Raw genomic sequence first — 21923 nt, forward strand, 5'->3', positions numbered from 1 at the left:
ATTACAAGTTTGCAAGGTTTTTTTAAAATAAATAGATATTAAAATACATGTGTTCGTAAAGTGTATTTTTATTGCGTGTATTTAACATATCAAAAATACGTAGCTACATGCAAATTACCACTCACAAATCATAAAATGAAAAAAACAAAGAATTGAAATATTATAATTTAGAATATAAAAATATTTCATTTAAATAAATAATAGGAACAATATTTTTGAGAGTATTTTTTGCATTTTTACTGTACTAAACGATAAATATTATATTACTTTACACCAATTGACAGACGTATTAATGACTGTATGAACAGCTACGTGTGCTTTTTTAGTTATTTATTACTAGAGAGAAATATAAACTTCACAATGACATATGTCCTCATCTTAACTAAATATTTTCTTTCAGATAACACTTATAAGTTATAACATAAGTTATCAACACGAACCGGAATACAATTTATTATTCGTGTTTGATTTTTATTCAACTGTATACCATTTTAATATCTATTTAGTTTATAAATAGATTATAAATAAATCATTTACAAATATAATTTAATATGTAGTGTAAAAATAATTTGAGAAAATTTCATAAAGATTATAAAGCACATAATACAGTGAAAATATGAAATATTTAGATAATTTAATTTACTATTCTATTGTAAAAGTACCTATAGGTATTAGGTATCGATAGTAAAATATTTAAAAAATACAATGTATACGTACCATACATTTCTATATAGTACATTTAATAGATTATTTTTTACAAATAAGAACTTAAATTTAAAAATAAAATAAAAATGATAATAATTTGTAGCTTTTAGTTTTAAAATACTTTTTTTCTATTAATATTCTGAGTAAAATATATATATTTATCTAAATATTTTATAACTAGATTACAAAAGTATAAAAAATTATTATTATTATAGGTACCTATATGTAATAAGTATGTATTCACCGACTACCAGATATACATTGTAAAAATAATATACAAAATAGAAACAAAAATAAATAAATGTTAAAATAATTAATAATTTCACGCAAAACCTTCCATATAGTTCAGTGTTTTTAAGTATTTGAAAAAAATTATTAAATACGCTATAGATAATAATACGAAACTACTATAAAAGGTTAAAAAAAAATAATGAAACTAGAAAATAGGAAGTATTGAAGTTTTAAAACTTAATGAAATATTCAATTATTATACGTTGAATAAGAAATAATGTTTGTTTTAATTAGTTTTTGTTAACTTTTGCTCATTTTTTGTATTTTCAAAGAAATTTTGTGTAATATATTTTAGTTTAAAACTAGTTTTAAGTATATTTTTATAGAATACACATTTGACAAATTTATAACATAATATCAACAATAAAGAAAATGTAGAAAGTTCGTTTATAATGATAAGTACCTCATACCAAATAACAATAGAAAGTTAAGCTATAAGATTTTGTGTTTACTTATTTCTATCAACAAAAAGAAAATTATAGGGTAACCATACTATGTTATATTATTTAACATACCTTGACTGTTCGAATATTGAACTATATATTATTTAACTAAGTTAATAAATTATTATATTTAACCTTATAATTTAAATTTGTGTAGAATTTCAACATAGTTTACTGTAAGAAGCTATAAACTGTTTTTATATTTTAAAAAAATGACAGATTTTTATTATCTTAGTTTTAAAAACTACATCACAACAAATGTATTATTTTGTAAGATCCACTTAAGTACAGATTTTATTTTAAAACAATCCTTACTACGTACCATGCAACACAACAGACTATTAAACTATTAAGTACCTAATCAATATTAATAGATCAAACATATATAGTGATACTATTTTATTACATTATAATTAAATGTATTATTCCCACTTCCTATAGGGGAAAAATATTGTATACAAAGCAAACACTGAACCAACAATCATACTAACTTATTAAATACCATAAATTAACATCACATGATTATATCGTTAACTTTGATTGAAATCTGGAAAATTTGTAAAATAAAGTTGATTGATATAAAAAATTAAGCTGAAATACTTATGTAAATATTTTTAAAAACGCAATATTATGACAAAAGAAAATACAACCAAAAAAAAAAGTTATTTTAAAAAATATAAATTTAATCAATTTCTGTTTACATTAAATTTAAATAATTAAAAATATTATAATAGGTACACGCCTACCTCATCAAAAAATTATAAAAAATTGGTATTTTATTTTTATATCTAGTTAATATTTATTTTTTTAACATAAACAAATTATGATTTTAACATCAAACATCAAAAATCGTTAAAATAATTCTTGACTTATATAATAATTGTGTTGAAATAAAATAGCTTATCTAATTTGCTAATATTTTTTATAATAGGTATGTAAACCAATTGTTGATATAAAATACGTTATTTTAAGTTATACTTCGTCTTTGAACTAAATTAAAATGAAATTACTACACCCGACGGAATTCAACTGTGAATATTTTTATCCAACGGAAAATGATACATTGTTAAATATTTTAAGTTGGCAATACAATAATTAACATAATATGATTTATTAATTAAAATAAAACTATACGTGAATTCGCTTTTTTAAGTGACCAATTATTTTCACAGTTGTGTACTAAAGATGCATTATGATATCTAATATGGTATGTCGAAGGGTATCAAACTATAAATATTATTTAATAATTTTCCATAAAATATTACTGTACAAATAATTATTTGTAGATTATATAAAGGCTTTCTGCAGCTGTATAGCGTCATATTGATTATATATCATTATAAACCATTATCACCATTGATTTTTAAGACATATTTCAGTGTCATTTCTTAAAATATATTATTTAAATGCATTGAAGTTGAATCATGGACGATTTATATATTATATAGTTATGTATACATCATTGTCAGTTTACATTTTAAAATCACCAAATAAACATAGAAGACATAATAATCAATTACCTATTTAAATAACTTAATTAATTGTTTTATCTTAATATTTAACATCGTTAATTCAAATGTTATGACTAATTTTGTGCATATAATAATATACGTCAGTTAATATCAAAATATACATATAAACAACAGCGTCAAAGTTGATTTTTAACTGAGAAAAGGACAGACGAAATCGAAATTTAAATTATAATGAAATAAAAAGAACAAAAAGGGACAATTTATTTCTATTACTGTATGTATTGATAGTTAATGTAACTATATAATTTTAATATCAAGTATAATAATAAAAAATATAATTTATTAGTATTATTATTGTATAACAGTATAACACCTACCAAATTTGTATAGTAAAATATAAAATAATAATATTTTAGTAAAATCTCTAAAAAAAAGAATATCAATTAAACCAAAAATAACAACCATTACTGTTAAGAGCAGGGATAATGAACTTATGTCAAGCGTGTCACACGACGACACTATTTTTTATATTTTTATTTTTATTTTTTTTTTATAGAACACTTTCAAATAGATAATTTGGAAAAACTGAACCTGATAAAGTTATTTTTGGTAAGCTAATAATTGTTATTTTGGTATCGTAAAAAAATAACCACCTTAAAAATAATACCTAATAAAATGTTATGATAAATTTGCATTAAAATGTCTATATAAATTTAAAAAACAATATATTATATAATAAATAAGGAAAAACAAAAAAAATGTAATTTTAGTCATATTTAATGATCAATATTATAATGTCATTAAAATGTCAATAATAATAATTTTTAAAAAATCTTCTTTTATCAACTATATTGAAATATATAATATGTCCTTATATCTCACCATGTAATTCACTGTTACGTCTAACATCCAATACATTATATATATTATAAAATATTAAACAAAAATAAAAAAAGTGCAAATATCAAACTATAGATATTTTATTGATAGTATAATATATTGATAGGTATATATATGTTTAAAAATATTGACTTTTCTAATTTCTACGACAGTGGTAAAAATCCAGATAAAATATTAGATTCTGGATGGAGTGATAAATATATATTTATTTTAAAATTATTTATGTTTAAATTTTTTTTTACGTCAGTCATCATATTATAGAGGAGTAAAATTCCTTCAATTTTTTCAACTTTAGGGGAGGTTTCTGGTAGAAAATTGCATCTAGTTGGTACTTTCGAACGAAGTCAAAAGTAACTACATAAGTTTTTCATCATTGAATTTAAATTTAACACATCAATTGCAATGACCTACTCTGTCATCACGAGAAATACTAGACGGTTTTTTTTTTTTTTAAATCCAGGGTTTATTTATTTTTGAAGTTATTTTTGGAAGAATCTTTTATTTTATATATAATTTTATTTTATTTTTATTTAGATTTAATATTTATATTCGATTATTTTAAACAATTTTTTATTTGAGACTAAAATATAAAAAGGTTCGTCATTCCTGGTATAGAAAAAAAAACACTCAGTGAATAGAAGTGAAATTGTTCTCCATTTAATTAAAAATATATTTTGTACAAATCGCAACAGATACCTACTATATAATTTATGTTTAGAATTAAACAATAGTCAATACCAAGAATTGATAACTGTTTAATTAAATAATATTCATATTTAACTACATTTATCTATTATTATTTTTTTTTTTTATTACTTAAATTTTAAATATCTCATCTATTAACATAATACTATTAAGTTCCTATTTACCCACTATTTGACACTTCAGTTTATTGATACTTTAGATCTCAAATTAATATTTTATAAATTATATTTGAAATAACAAAATAATTATAAGTTAAACTGTGTCATTATGGACTTTCAATAAACAATATAAATAGTTTTCTTAATTAATATATGAGGATTGAGGACATAACCCTCTCTCACCAAACATTCAATAATATAATACACAAGACCTGATTCTAAATTATATCGTACACAGACAGGATCGTTATAAACAAAATTAGAGTATGACCGTTATCATTAATAATAATAGAAAGAATAAAAAAAATATATTGATGTACAAGTACAAATATATTAATTATCTTGTACATCATTACTTCAATATTCTTTTTTAATATTTTGAAGCATAACTATAAAAAATAATAAAACATTACTATTAAACTAATAAATTAAGTAAATATATTTAAATTAAGGCGATTAATCTCTAACCTACCAAAATCTATGGAGATTACCTATGGACAAACTTAAGTTTTTATCTTCCTTGAAATAAGGAATTAACTGCTAGCGTACATACTATTTAATGTCAATATTCCAAATTAATTAAAAGTATTAATTATATTGTAAAGAAATAATTAGATACTAAAAATGCGTGTTTATAATGTTTACATTACTAAACTCATAGGTAGCTTCATAAACTATTGATATATTTCTTATTTACCTAACAACGATGAGTTCATATGTATATTTTAGGTAATGAACAAAAACACTAACCTTTTTAGTAAGTTGTAATCCAAAGTTTGATTAGCTTGATTTCCTTTTTAATTTAAATTATTTTAAGCTTTTAAATTCTCCTATTTTGGAGAATTTAAAAAACAATGCTAATAAAAGTGTTTTGAATAAATTACTTAATTACATTTTTAATGTCAATTTTTCAAACCTATGTATATATATTCAGTATATATATAAATATATATACACACACACTCAAATAAGAACTACACTACACTTTATTTCACGCACAACTGAAGACTATCTTCATTAGTATTTAATTAAAAATTATACACATTTAAAATCATTCCAATGATAAAGCATGAACATTGACATGCATATGTCAACCATTTTATAATTTTAATATCACTATAATTATGTAGCTATATCATTAGTATTAATTATTTTATTTTTTTTTTTAACAAAAAGTAAATATTTGATATAAAACAGTCTCTATAAAAAATATTATATATATATATCAATGTATACATAAACACTATAATCTATAATATAATTATACAGGATGATTCTTATTGAAGTAAATACTTATTTTTAGAGGTACCTATATCAAGATAGTTGTGGTAGTGAGCTGACGAGTGAAAAGAATAGTTGCCCAACATTTTCGCGGAGTACTTTATGATATTCTAAGAAATATATTATCTTTAAAATGTATGCTATCATCAAAAAAGATTAAGCAACTTAAAAATAATTAGAATAATTAGACCAATAAAAAATATTAAAAATATTTTTATTGTAATTACTTCAAACTAAAAAAAAAAAATACTTCCAAGAACATTCATCGTTTTAAAAATAAGGATTTTTATATCGGAAACACCATTACAAGAATTACTCGATATATTATACTATAGTTTACAATTTACAAACGTATAATAATTAATAATAGTAGTTCTTGTAATATTGATTTACTCTAAATTGTTCCTTTAACTATTTATTTATAATACATATCACACGTCTATAATTATTTTTTATAAATAATATTGCATACTTAAATACGTATGGTACAGTTTTAAGTAAAAATGTGAAATTTTATTTTAAATGTTCTTATTTTTTAAACTTTTAAGCTTTGTAAACACATAACATGTAACAATACAATAATATTAGTATATATTATACCATTAAGGAACTCAACTGATAAATTAGTTTAATCTACGAGAATTTTATTAATTTATTATGTTCCGAGTAAAACACAATACAATGCTATTAAAAATGTATCAATGAAATTAAAGAGCAAGTTATAAAATCTAAACTATAACACTAATAAAATAAAATACTAATTCTAGCCAATTGAAATGCAATTTCTACTTGATTAATATTTATGTTTTAGTGTCAGAGTACCTTTTATATTTTTATATTTACAACTACAACATAGACATATAGTCACATATTAAGTTGCACGCGAATGATTATCAAAGATTTAACATTTTGTTCTCAACTACAGGGGTCAACAACCGGTTATGCTTTCTGAAGAAGAAAAATACAGGTTCTTCCTATTTGCTATACAGCTGCTAAGACATATAATATTATAATAGATTTGTATAATCACAAAAGTATTAAAATATGATGTAAAAGCAAAATTAAATATTATATATAATATAATATATCATATATATTTAATTCATAAAACTGTTTTAGGATTTTATTTTCTTGTTCAAATTGTTTTAAATTTTTCAGAAGTTGAGTAAGTTAGTTTTCTCTAATTTTTAACAAAGGAAAATGTCATAAATCTTGATTTTATTTATTTACTATAATTCTGTAAAAATTATTTTATTGTAAAAATGATATGTATAATGTATATATTATTTTTATAGGTATTTTATCACATATTATATAAATTATCATTATACTAATGTACTCTCAAATTAAATATATATTAAAGCTACAACGAAACCATAGAAGTAATCTAGTGTAATAGTGTATGCAATTGCAATAAAACTTATAAGTTATAACCAATAATATTACTATGAAAAGTATTCAAGTCACTGTAAGAAAAAAACTGGATACGATTCAAAATTTGTAGATAAAAAATTATTGATAATAAATACCCTATATTATAATAACAAAGCCAGCGTTCTAATAATATTGTTTATCATAAAAATAAAACCTAATAAATGCTTTTATTTTTATGTTAAACATTGTGCTATATACAGTTTGTCGATAAAATTTACAATATATACTTATTAATTAATATATAATTAGTAATTATAAAATAACAATAAATGTATGCTAAGAACTAAAAATATCATAATTTGAAATTATCACATAAAATGATATTGAACTTATGAAGTCATGCATGTTAAAATGGTTCTTAAAATATAATAAATTATTACAAATTGTCTTTGCGCACAATGATTGTATGATAATAATGATCAATGAGTAATGACACAAATTAATTTTATTCTTTCTTGTAAAGTTATAATTTTATAGCCCACTGAAATATTGGCCTCTAATCGTTGATAAATACACTTATTTAAATTAATTTTGATAACATTAAAGTGACATCATGATTTAATATATAATATACCTAATTCAAATATGTTGTACTAAAAAACTAAAGACTAAATAAAACAAACAATAATTATAATTAAAATAGGAATAGGTAATTATATTTAAGCATAAGCTAGCAATCTGGCATTATAATAATCATGGTTACTGATAACTCCGTGTAACGATAATAGTTAAAAAACAAACATAATCAATTTTCTAATGATTTCTATTTCTGTATTCAATTTTAAGTTATATCAATCGCTTTCATATTTATTGTCTAATATTTTAAATATACTACATAAAATATGATATGGTTACTAGTTAATAACAATAAGCGTTGAAATATTAATGAAAAAATAGTTGTTAATAGAAATAAATTTAGATTTAACTACATAAAACATGCAATTAATTATTAAATACACCTATAGTAAGTAACGCAAGTGCAATTTTATTTTGCATTTATAAGTTATAAAGATCTTTGAAGGTTAAACGTAATATTATCATACAATTGATTGATGATTATACTAACTGCAAATATTCAAAATTATAACATTTTAATTTTTAAATTATAAGTAATAACGTTTTTTTTTAAACAAAACTCAATATAATGTGTTTAATCATAATATGTACTTATTTATTGTTATTTTTCTCCTAAAAAATAATAGAAAAATAAATGAAACTTATTTATAAGATAAATAAACATCATATTTTAACATAAATAATTATAAAACACGATTATTGTATTATCTATTAATATAATTTTAATATATATGTTTCTTGGTTTTGAATTTTTTTTTATATAAAATTATTCTATACTATAAAATCAAAAAAAAATAAAAGGGTACCTACATATTGTAATTGTATATAAATATTTCTTAACTTAGGTACATGTAAATAATACATTTTACTCTACGATACAAATTAGGTAGGTATATATAACATATTTCTTTATGTGCCTATTCAATTTATTTAATACCTACATTCCCTATTATTTAAATTTGTGAAAAAGTGGTTAGATTATGTAAATAAATACACAATTTTTTATAAAAATTACATAGCCTAAAAATGTATTTAATAATATATGGGTATTGGGTACATAACTGTATAATCGTCTAATAAGTTAAATAAACTATTAAGATAAATACGAATTAATGTATAAGAAAATATTTTTTTTTAACATTTTTCAGATAATAATATAATATATTAAAAACAATATTTTTAAAAAAAAAAAATTTTTATTATTTTTTATGGTTATATTTTTTTTACCTTCTGACTTTTTTATAAATGATAGCAGACATTTTTAATTTTATATTCCTAAAACAATATATTTTTAATACGACATTTATTATAAAGCTAATGAATTACTCGTTTAAATTATATTTTTATGAATTGATATGTTATGTAAAACATCGTGTTTAGATATATACAGTTAAAAATGTATGATGTATTCATTAAAAAAATAAAAACTTGTTAAATGGCTACTCAGTATTACAAACTGTAGTATACCTTACCCATCATAGTTACAATATTATGTTGTATACCCACTAATACTATTTAATGGTAAATTTAAAAAAAAAATCTAGTTCAAACTGTATAATTTGTGTTATTATTTGTATTACACAATAATACAATATTTTAAATAAAAATAATGGTCTAGTAATTAATTTTGATATATTATATTTCATTATTAAATTATTATTATTATTTATAAATGAAAAAAAAAATTAATATTCATCATAAATATAATTATATTTACCAAAAAAGGTATAATACCACTATCATTCCATGATAGTAATTATTATTGTATAAATTAAAATTGATCTAACAAATCTAAAGATGGAATACTTACGATTACTTTTCGAAGATTGAGCAAAATATAGATATAATTAATAAATATTTAATTTCTTGACTGGAATGAATAGATACAAAGATTTCTACTTAAAATAATCATTTGTTTTTAAAACGGATTGAATAATATATTAATTGTCCCAGTGAAATAACTGAAATATTTATAAATGAAGAATTACAATTATATTTAATAACTATTATGGTACAACCCCCTCTATTATATATAAAGTTGTATGTATATTTTTATCAGAATGATAAATTGGAAATTTTGATAAGCCTAATGTGAAATTCCTAACATTCTCATTAAGCTATGTGCTAGTAAAAATAAAAATGAAAATATTCAAATAATATATACATTTAAACTAAATTTAGTGTGATAGGTAATAATCATTTATAATCTATAGTTATCAATTAATAAAATAAGTCTTCAAAATGTATCTTATTATGTTTTTGACCAATATCTATTAATGCTTCAATCGTCAACATTTATTTTCATTATTTTTGAATTGAAGATTGGTGCTTAAATTTAATTAGATTAGTTATTTTTTTTAGTTAGAATCTTTATTCAAATTAAAAAATATCGAGTGTGTTTCGTTGTATATTATCAAAAAAATATTATATATATTTTAACTTTGTTAATAAAAAAAAATGTATCAACATGATTCTTATCTGGGAGTGCTCTAATAATATGAAAAAACTTAAATCGTTCAATATCATAAAGTTAAGTGTTTACAAAGCAAAACTTTAAAGTTCAAAGGTGAAAATAAAGTCCAAAAAAATCTTGGTGTTCCTTAACAATGTCAAATAAAATACGATTTTCATTTTTTACTCTTGAAAAAGTTCTTAAACATAAAGTTATACTGTTAGATTATAATTGGAAGAACAAAAGTTAAAAAAAATCCCTTCCAGCAAAAATGAAGTACAACAAAATCTGGGAGTATACTGTTTAAAAAATTACTGACTAGTTGTTGAATTTATTTCATATTACCATTGATTATAAATACTAGTATTTATAATCAATGATATTACCTATACGCTTTTTATGGTTGTACTGCTAATACATTATGAAGGTATATATTATTTGTTTTCTTACATTGATAAGCCTATGAAATACTATGTATTTTAATAAATAAGTACCTATGAGGCCATGAGGAGTAAGTTGAAAATTTACTTTACAATTTATTTTATTATAAATATAAATTTTCAGGCAGAAAGTGAAGAGGTTTTGAGTACTTTTAAGATAATGTATTATCTTTGTTATTTTTGATTTGAAACAAATTTTATCATTTATTTTTAATTCATATAATATTATTATTTGACTATTTATATATTTAACACTATATAAACTTGAAGAATGAAACAAACGTAACATTCAACCTAAATATTTTTTTAAATTAATATCGCAAGCAAAAATGTATTAAGTTGGATCCATAATATATATTTTAGATTTCCTGTATACCTAATATTATTATTTAAAAATGCATGATTACCGCATACAATTTTTCACCCGATATAAAAACTCAAATACGAGTTAAACGTGGGGTGGGGTCTCCGGGCCACGTCACTATAGTCCAAGTTTAAATAAAATGACGTGATATACTAAAAATATAAATATAACAATTGTAGATTATACCTATAACCTACTTAAAGAAAATTAATGCGTGAGTCACTTTCAAAATATTATAGTTACTTCAATCCCTTCTGAATTCCAAATTTTGATTCAAATAACAATGTAGATAAGAACAATGCAGTTAGTGAGATAAAAATGGAGATATTTAGTTCACAATATTTCATACTAATTTTATTGTGAATGTATTTTACAGTTACACTCATTATAAAATAAAATAATAAATCACTTATACAGCTAAATACTTACAAAATACTTAGTAAATTTACAGTTATTAATGAAAATAATTTTTTTTTTTTTATTTCAAAGATTTATTTAAATTCGTTAACAAACATTCAACAATGATTTTCCCAAAACGTTTACTGCATTTAAAATATTTACGACACAATAGGAAGTCGGAACTGTAAGTTTTTTTCGACAATTCTACATACAATTAAAAAGCTAAATAAATGTTTAATTTCATATATAGATTATATAAAATACAATATACATATAATTAAAAAACAAAAACAAAAATGTAATTTCAGTGTATATAGTGTATAATAAATTTGAAATAACAGTTAATTTTTCTAATTTTCCTATTTAAATTTTTCTGGTAGAAATATTTGCTTACAACTAATATGATTATGTATAGTGTATACAAACAGGATATCGAGCCTAAATGGTACCTACTTTAAAAAAAGTAATTTTTTTAATAATTTTCAAGTTTAAGTGCATTACAAGATAATCGATATTCGATATACATAAACGTCATAATCTAGGCAATCCAGCTAGGTAGTATATAACCTCTTAAAATTACTATTATAATATAACTAATAAGAATATATGAATATTTAATTAAAATATAGTTATCAGATTTTTTGATTATAAACGAAACGATTTGCAAGTATTAGTTTTATATTATAATGTTACAAATTGTTTTATAAAATATTTATTTCATAATATTTCCGTTTGACGTCACATTTAGAAGTAATTAAAACGGTTCAATAATCAACATTGAGGGTATAGTGTCTGTTAGAAAAATGGATTTAATTAGCTTTTTTGACTAAAACATCCTAGCGTTTAATGAACTACAAGGAAAAATTAAAATAATACGCAAACCTGGAATATTTTAACAGTTTTTGACAAAATCAAATTTGTAAAAATAATAACTCGAAATTTTCACAATATTTATATAAGTATTTTTTTAAATAAGCTAAATTCTAGTTTCTTTTAAGTTCTTTATAAAAATTTGAAAATTTTTATTTACAGTGATTAAATTATTTTGTCCCGTGTCAAAAAGATTATAAAAATTATACTAAATTCCTCAAAAATTGTTTTTATAATACTTAAAAACACATAAGATACTCCTTTTTATTTTAAACATTTTAAATCAAATTTTGACATAATTGGCTGGTTGTTTAGTTTAACAAAAAATATTCCTAGAATTTATTTTTTTTGTCCAAGGATGGTTTAGGTATTCATTATGGTAGGAGGCAAGATAATATATTTGTATACAACTAAAATCTGTCAATTTTATAATTTACCTATTTTAACTATAGGTTGAATATTCCCAAATTCTAAAAATATTAACTTTTTGTTTTTATGTTTTTAAACATAACTATTATGCCAGTAGATAGATACTTATGTAACTCATAAGTAATTACGTAATGATTAACTTCACGTTTTCATAGTTCTAGCGACTTGTGAGGTAGGAAAATATAATATTACGTACGGTACGGAAGAATAAGAATACTAGATAAGTTCCTATCTTTTAACCATTTTTTGAGAGTAGACAGACCTCTTAGTTAAATAACAAAATACGGATAAGATAAAAAAGCATGTTTAGTTGAATAATTATAATGTACATAAGTATAACATCTTATCTTTTTTGGTATTTTCAATTTAATGAAGTTCTTTTTATAATAAAGAAACATTGATTAGGTATTCGTGTTTATACTTAATTTATATCATATGATGTTTATAACTCATGGTCTTATTCTTACATCATTCTTTGTCGTTTGTCACCTATGTTTTCCCCAAGCCAGGATTTTCCAAATGGGAGAGTTTATAACATTTTTTTCAACCTACGCATGCATATTACTTGTCTACGTGTTATATGTCAGCAAATATTTACACATAAAAAAATCTATATCAATTTTTATGTGGGTATTTGATATAATATATTATATGTACATTAATTTGATTGGAAATAACTACATTGGTTTTATATGATGAGTATAACATAATATAATCTAGAAATAAATTTTCTTTTGAGTTTTGACAATTTATTGGTTATATAATAATATGCTTATTATAATATGAGTAGATTTATAGAATAATTAAATGAGAAAAAAGCGAGACATACCTGTACAACATACTACCTATTATGTTTTACATTTAAGGAATAATTTTACGAAGACGTAAATAGTAAATACACGTTATTAAATTTATAACCATTAAACCAAAATAAACCAGCTGGTAATTAATGTTTAGGTACCTACTCAACATTTTTCCTACTAGCGTTTATCTCTGTAAGATGAGTCGTATCACTCGTAATATACAGAATAATATGTATAAGGTCTTGCTTCTCGAGGTTTGTTCGTGTTAACTAGTAAGTACTAATTACTAACATATTTTAGTCTAAAATATTATTATTTAAGATTTAAATTATAAATGGTGTGGTACCTACCTTTATTATATATTACTTAATTATTATTAGATTATGTAAAACGTTCGTCGTCGGTGAGATAGGTACCACATAAATCCTATAGTAGGTACCGTTCTACCTTCTACTACCGTTTTTTTCCGGTTTTAACCGACGGCGCCCGGGAACTGCTTTCGCAATACTCCCGGGGACCTTCTACTACCTACCTATATACAATGTTTACTAAACAGCTAAACACGTGTACCTATTTACACGATTTACTAATACTATAGGTATTTATCAATCGTTGTAATCGGTAGCCCGACAGACAAGTGTTTGGTTTTTATAATGATCGTTGATAAATTCATTCATGGTCAACAAAAATTAATATGTTGCGACTTTTGAGCGAGTTGATAGTTTGAGACACAAAGACAATTGCATAATAATAACTAATATTATTTAAGTAATGTAATATACATATGCACACATAAATAAGCAGACAATTACAAATCACAATATTGCAATTTATGAGAATGTAACATACCTATTAAGGGTTTATCCATTATTTTGAATTACTTCGATACTTTATTATTTTCTGCAAACAAAGTATAAAAAAATTAGGTATTGCACAATAAGATTGGTAAAATACAACTTATACTGTAATAAATCATTTTTAATAAATATTAAATACGTTATTCTTACATAATATTAATTGTTCCGTTTTTATACATATTCGATGATAATAACTAATAAGACATATTTAATATTATAATAGATAGGTAAGGAACTAGATACTTAGATATCGTTATTTACTGACAATAATATTATTATAATTTGGAAGAATATAAAATGATTTCATGTCATCGGCTATCGTCGACGCGAATTCGTGATAGAATGGGTAATTTAAATACATTTATTATTACAATGAAATAAATACAGATTAACGATAGACGAGTCATGAGAGTACGATGGATGGCATTAAAAATTAATATTAAATTAACAATTATTCAAAGTATGAAGATTGAAGGCTGAAATGAAATTGAATAGTGAGTGACTGAGAGAGTAGAAAAGATTTTATATTTACTTTAGTTTGTTATATTTTTACTCAATAGTATAAGTTTACGGTACATACAATAAAGTAATTACCAATTAAGTAATAGTATTATAGAAATAAGTAAGTACCTAGGTAATAAACTAATAAAGTGACGTATTTAAAATACCTACTAGTACCTAACTAGTAAGTGGTAACGGTAAACGTCTTTAGTACCTACTTTGGATTTTATATCAGCGGGTGGTGGTCGCGGGAAACAACGGTTGAAACCGTAACGTCGGTTACGTTTGATGTTTGCATTTCATTATCGTGTTGTTATCATGCATTCCTTTATCACGATAAAATAATAATAAATGATACTCTACTACAATTGGCACGGTCAATTTAATATTTATTTTATTGTTAGCATTTTTTTTTTTATTTTTTATTTTATTTTAATATACTTTTAAATTTAAATGTAATTCTATTACTTTTGAATGACAATGCTTTAAAAAGTTCAAAGACATTTGTTGTTTTAAAAATGGACTCGTCTAGCGGACAGAGTAATCAGGAGACTGACACGTCCCTGTACAACGAAGAGGATAGCTTAGACCCTAGAATTCAAGTAATGATCAGTTACATAGTTATTTATATGGATAAAGTATTTTTATTTTTTTTTGTTTTTATTTTAGCTGGAACTTGAAAAATTGAATTCATCCACAGACAATATAAATAAACTTGAAATTGAATTAGATGTAAGTATATGTGCACTTAAACTAAATAATTTAACATTTGAAACATTTTATTTTATTACGTCACATGCACTTATTACACATTACTTTTAATATTTAATAATTTAATTTATGACAAATATTTAAACAAATGTAAATTATTAAGTATATTAATCTGTATGTTATATTATTATTATGTTAGGAAGCAAATACAACATTTAGAATGTTGATGGCCGAAGCGTCTAGGAGATTAAAAGTACGAGCTCGTAAACTAGGTTCATGTATTGATAAAGCTCGGCCATTTTATGAAGCACTTAATGTGTCTAAACATGCTCAGCAACAATGCCAAATTGCAGCTGTAAAATACCAACGAGCAAACGGTAAGATCTATAAAATTAACATTTTAAAAAATTAATTTTTTTCCCTTAGTGTAAGCCAGTACATATTACTGAAATATTTAGGTATTCATATTAAATTGTATAGTTATAATATTAATAGGTAAAAAAAGTACTTTCAATAAGAAATTAACAAAATATTTTTGTACTAGTTATAAATAACATATTTCTCTAACTTCCAAAAATAAATATTTATTAGTTATAATGGAATCCATTTAAAAAATAGTATGACACATAGAAAAATCAATATAATTGTTATGAATTAAACATTAGATTGAAAACTAAGAATAAAGTATAAATCATATTCTTTCTAAATATAATATTATGTATTTTTTTTTTTTTTTTTAAATAGAAGAAACTACTTAAAATCAATCATAGATATTGATACTGTTTTTCTGATGAAATTGCATCTACTATTTCTAATATTATTATATTGACTTAACAATTTAAGGGATGTAATTTTTTTCTGGTTGGCATTAACGCTTAATTATCTATAACACAATACTTAATCTAAATAATTTACTGTTTTATTAAGTTATTAAAGAAATTAAATTAATGAATTCAATTGTTCAACTTCAGTACATATTCAACATTAGTTATATTTGTTTACCTATTGTTAATAAATGTATACTTATTGTACCCATATGACATAAATTCAGGTCTACAAACATTAAAATTTATATTAAATATTTAATTTATTTTTAAGTATATGATTATGTACATACCAAAAGCTTGAATATTGCTTGCACTTAACTGTGTGATCTGACCAGAGCTCGGACCAGAGATATATTGATCTTAACAATATAATATTGGTTTGTATACTGTACATTTTTAAAAATCAATCAATATAATATTTCAAATAAGAGACTTTTCAAGTACATTTTTATCTTATCATAAAATATAGTAGGTAGGAATAAAAGTTATTTTATTTATAATTTCTAATCTAATATGTAAACCTTCTTTAATTATAGATGATAGAAGTGTATGCAATATAGAATATAAAATATTGTTTTATGCATAATATAGTATAAAATCGTTTTCATTCTATGTTTCAATAAATCTAACTAAAATTGAAAACAAAAAAACCTGAATTAAAGGAGATCATTTTTAATATTGTCTGCTAATTGTTTCATACTTCTAGTCTTGTAGATAATTATAGGTATTGTAGATCCGATAAGAATATATTTGATATTCATTCATAATATATGGTATGAAGTCTAAATGTGCTCAATAATAAAAAAATCTATCAATTTAAGTTATTTAACTGAATTGAAAAGATCTAGAAATTAAATGTTCTAAAATTATAATTATGTACTACTATTTATAATTTATAATTTAAAATTAAATCAATTACTATAAATATAATCTTAAAACTAATGTATCCAAAAGATCTCCAAGATATTTTCACTGTGAGGGACAGTGTATGTTAATATTTAACTATAATATATTTAATATATTTAACATTAACAAAAAATTATATCCTATATAAAGATTGACAAAAAAAGAGTAAGAGAACTTTGGCCACCTTTATGAGCTTGGATTTCTTCTCTATTTAATTTTTTTTGTTTTAAGTTTTAAAAATAAACAATATTTAGTTATCTAAAAAATATTTTATTCCTTAAACTTTTGAGTATTTGCCTTTTGGAATTTGTTATTATATTTAATAATAGTTATAATAAGTATATTAAATTCATTAATATTATATAGTTTAATTAGATGATTTTATATTGATTTTAGATGGTCATATAAATATTTATTTATAATTATAAGTAAAATTGTATTTTATACATTTTAGAAATTCATCAAGCCGCTAAAGAAACTGTAGCATTAGCTGAGGCACGGTTTCTTAGTAAGCAACATGAATGGAAATTTGATAGTGCGTGGCAAGAAATGTTAAATAATGCTATTCTAAAGGTAATTAAGTTTAATATTTTTTTTACCTCTTACCAGGTATTGGTTTTACAAATTTTAATTTGAATGACTTCATAAGCAGAAAATATATAATTAATTTTTTAGTTAAAATATCAATACCATTATTATTTACAGGTAACAGAAGCAGAAAATCAAAAGACTGAAAGTGGACGTGAGCATCAAAGGAAAGCTGCTCTCTACCAAGCTGCAGAACAAAAGGTATATTGTAAATCTACTGTTATGTAATTAAATTAAATTTTTAAATAACATTTCATTTTAGGTTCAAATGTTGGAGCAAAAGTTTAAACGTAGCATTATTAAGTCTCGTCCATATTTTGAAGAAAAATATTTATGTGAAGGTCAATTAGCAGCACAAAAAGATACTATAATTCAAATCCGATATGCTGTGCAACGAGCTAAACAAGAATATTCTGCTTGTTTGCACAGACTTGAACAGATCTCTGAAGAAATTCATGTGCAACGACAAAACAACAAACTTATGGTACCTACATAATTTTTTTTTAAATCTTAAATATCTCAAACAAAATTAATTAATGTTGATATATTCTTCGACAGGAATGTTCGTTGCAAGGTCCACGAGAACCTGGTGTTGGTGCAGAAGTTTCTTCTATGGTCAATAGTTGGCAAGAGTTAGATAACAAAAAGGATACCAATGGTATGGAAGATATAAATTTGGACTGGAATTTGGATAAATGTGATTCAAGAAGCCTGGGTAGTCTATCCATGGACACAAGTTCTATTTTGAGTGATGCAGATGACTTAGATTTCGATGATGATAGTCAAGTGACGATGGTATTTAAATATTTTCAATAAACCATATCTGGTTGTAAGATTAATGATTTTACTTTGTTTCAATTGTAACAGGAACTTGAACAACTCCGTCAAAAAGTACGTGATCTTGCTACTAAACCTTTAATGATGGAAAGTAAAAGAACTGAAGAGGTCGAAGGTGTGGAAGATCGTAAAGGTTGGGAAAGTGAGTTAAATGCTACTGTTGATAAATTAGATCGAATGATGTTGAAACAGGAGTGTGAAAAATCACAACAGCAATCACCCGTTTAGTACATTATTGGTGTAAATCAAAATTTGTTAGGCTTTCAATTAATTGGTCTTGGGAGAAAATGTTTCCCTGAAATATATTGAGATTGGAAATCAAATTGTGTATGTTAGCCTTGTCTCAACGAGTGTTACATTTTTTTGTTCTTATTGTTAAAGTTGATTTATCGATTAATATTAATTTCACACTTATTTTTCCATTTGGAAATTGTAAATCAAGGTAGCTAGAATCGAGCACTATACCATTTAATCCTATTGTAACTAATTTAAGATTATAGGTAACTTAATGTTAATTGGCTGTATGATTCAATGTGGATGTATATTTGTTTATTGTAAAGCAATAATGTTTTAAGTAACTTAGTTTATTGTAATTATTTACCATGTTGCAAACTAATTAATATCATTAATAATTAGGTAGGTACTAAAAAACAACAACTTCATTCAATAGCAATGGTTTATTTAAAAGTTGTTCCATTACAGAGACAATGTTACCCAAATGACAACAAAATTAAAATATATGTTTTTTTTTTAGTTTATTTTATTGTATAATTTCCTAATGCCATTCTATTTTATTTATGATTTTTTTTTTTTTTTTTTTAATATGTAACTTATTTTTATAAATAAATTTTAAATATAACATTGTTTATAATTATTATGAAAAGAAACATAATTTATTATAATATATATCTTATGTATAAAACATGTTTAATGATAAAAGAAATCTATGATGGTCCAACACATTTATATTTTCATTCTTTATTTTCCAATATTTTCTTATCTTCTTAATAATATCTTAATTGTAGTGTCTTCTTGCTCCTCTTGATTCTAAAAATGCAACAATGTATATTTTAAAATAGTATTGATGTTTTTTTTCTAAATTGATTTCTAATACAGTTGTTAGACAATTTTGTCACAAACATTAATAATTCTAATAAAATGTAAAATGTATAAATAAAATACTAAGTAACGCAATTTCGTCGAAGCAATATTGATCCCAACATAAATTGCATTGCTATATTGTAATATGTACCAAGTACCTACAAGAATAACTGTTCCAGTACATATATTATATAACTTAAAATCACTTTTTTTGTTATAATTTAAAAGTCAAAACCTCTCTTTGCTAACAAAATTTAAAAATAATGAATTTATTTTACAACTCAGGTTTTACTGTATACTATAATAGTCATATGGATATATAAATACTTAACAAAATTACAATACTTATACCTATCCTCTCCATATTTTTTGTATAGCGCCTATGTGCTATTAATTTTTTTATAAAATTGAGTTTTCAATATTATTTTCTCATTCATTATTAACTAAATATTTAAATAATATATTATAATATGAAATTCTATGTTATCAATAAATCTGATTACGAGTATATGCTCACGGGTTTTTAGACGAGTATGTTAGATTCTCTCTCCTCCCCGGCTTGACTTATTTTTGGGAAATTATTAATAATTTTTTTCTTTGTAATATATTTAATTGTTCATATAAGTAAATTGATTGATACCTACCAAAAAAATGTATGATAAAATAGTTAACTACCGCCATCACGGAGTGATTACATCAAGATTTACCTAATACCATTGACTATCAATACTAGTAGGTAATTATAATCAATGCTAATATCTATAACTAATAAATAGGTAATAACACACATCAAAAATCATAATTCCCCTTGCACACGATTTATAATACATTATTATAATTGGCTAGTAGTCTAGTACCTATTTACAAGTAAATACAGGAATGCCTACATTGCTACATATATTTTTTATTATAAACCAGTCTAGGAATAGTTGAAAATTCATATCCCTTCCAGAAAAACTGAGCACTCTAGTGTTTTTTACGATGATGTATCTACTTTAATCTATATAATAGGTATCCTTAAACGTTAAACGTTAAATCCATATAATATGCGTGTTTATCATAAAAATAAAATTGCATATTATATTCAGTAAACATAAACAAAAACATTACCTACTCGATGATATCAGTACATCACGTCATGTCAGTTAGTAATCATCGCATTATTATTTAATATTAATATTTACTACACCTACTTAGCTTATTTACTACCTGGTATTTGATAGTGTCATAATGCGCAACTTAATAAAATAGTTGCATACACACACAAACATTAGTTATTCGATACATAAACCTAACTAAACATGAATAATATTTCACGCAAATGTTCTTTATTACTATTTATATAAAAGAAGTACATTAAAAAAGTCAGTTTATGTTTTTTAAATGAAGTCAATTTAAAAATAAGGGTGGGTCAAGTAGGTACCTAACGCTCTGCTGTACAGTAAGTATCTAGTGAACATTGGATATAGGGTAGGTTACTATAATGAGTATAATGGGTGTGTTAAATTTGAATGCAATGATAGCTATACGAAAAACAATTCAGAACGAAGATGATTAAATCATAATTTTGTCAGTCTAGGATATAATATATTTTCACTAGGTGGTAAAAAGGTGGTGGATATGTTTCAAGTTTTTACGACTAGTATTTTTTAACTATCACATAACATATTATATACAATTATTTGATAGTATCTCCATACTTATAGCTATTTGAAGCAAAACTTACGTAAAATTTAGTGTTGAATTAAAAAATTCAAGCCTCAAGGTTAAAAAACTTATAGATATAAATACTAATAATTTTATGAATTTTCAAGTATAAAATTACTTGTAAATTTTCGCAATTTCGTAAATATTTTAACTTAAAATGCGTTTA

General features: G+C 22.7%; 3 protein-coding genes across 5 annotated transcripts in view; 1 reads left to right on the forward strand and 2 right to left on the reverse strand.

Annotated features, from left to right (window-relative positions):
• Window positions 1–21923, reverse strand: part of LOC114125141 (sodium/hydrogen exchanger 9B2-like) — an 88527-nt gene that overhangs the window by 8178 nt on the left and 58426 nt on the right. The window contains exons 2-3 of one of the 3 annotated variants that reach the window (XM_050204618.1): window positions 16909–16955; window positions 14572–14622 (exon numbers count right to left, since the gene is read on the reverse strand). In XM_050204618.1, coding sequence (XP_050060575.1) covers window positions 14572–14590 — 19 coding nt within the window. In that variant the 5' untranslated portion in view covers window positions 14591–14622; window positions 16909–16955. Of the gene's footprint in view, window positions 1–5424; window positions 5577–9775; window positions 9900–14571; window positions 14623–16908; window positions 16956–21923 lie in introns of those variants that run through there. The other 2 variants (XM_027988657.2, XM_050204619.1) reach the window with 2 other exon arrangements.
• On the forward strand, window positions 14751–19911 carry LOC114125138 (SH3 domain-binding protein 5 homolog). Its single transcript, XM_027988655.2, has 8 exons — window positions 14751–15682; window positions 15750–15812; window positions 15991–16168; window positions 17979–18097; window positions 18230–18313; window positions 18375–18596; window positions 18671–18907; window positions 18980–19911. The coding sequence occupies exons 1-8, from the start codon at window positions 15599–15601 to the stop codon at window positions 19175–19177; spliced, it is 1185 nt and encodes a 394-aa protein (XP_027844456.1). The 5' UTR covers window positions 14751–15598; the 3' UTR covers window positions 19178–19911.
• The window catches only part of LOC114125136 (cell adhesion molecule Dscam2-like), a 66533-nt gene continuing 64297 nt past the window's right edge, over window positions 19688–21923 (reverse strand). Inside the window, 1 exon segment of the mRNA XM_050204622.1 lies at window positions 19688–19996. Within this exon segment, the coding sequence (XP_050060579.1) occupies window positions 19965–19996 (32 nt within the window). The 3' untranslated portion in view covers window positions 19688–19964.

This window comes from Aphis gossypii, chromosome 3 (genome assembly GCF_020184175.1).
Source record: "Aphis gossypii isolate Hap1 chromosome 3, ASM2018417v2, whole genome shotgun sequence".
Classification (NCBI taxonomy): Eukaryota; Metazoa; Arthropoda; class Insecta; order Hemiptera; family Aphididae; genus Aphis; species Aphis gossypii.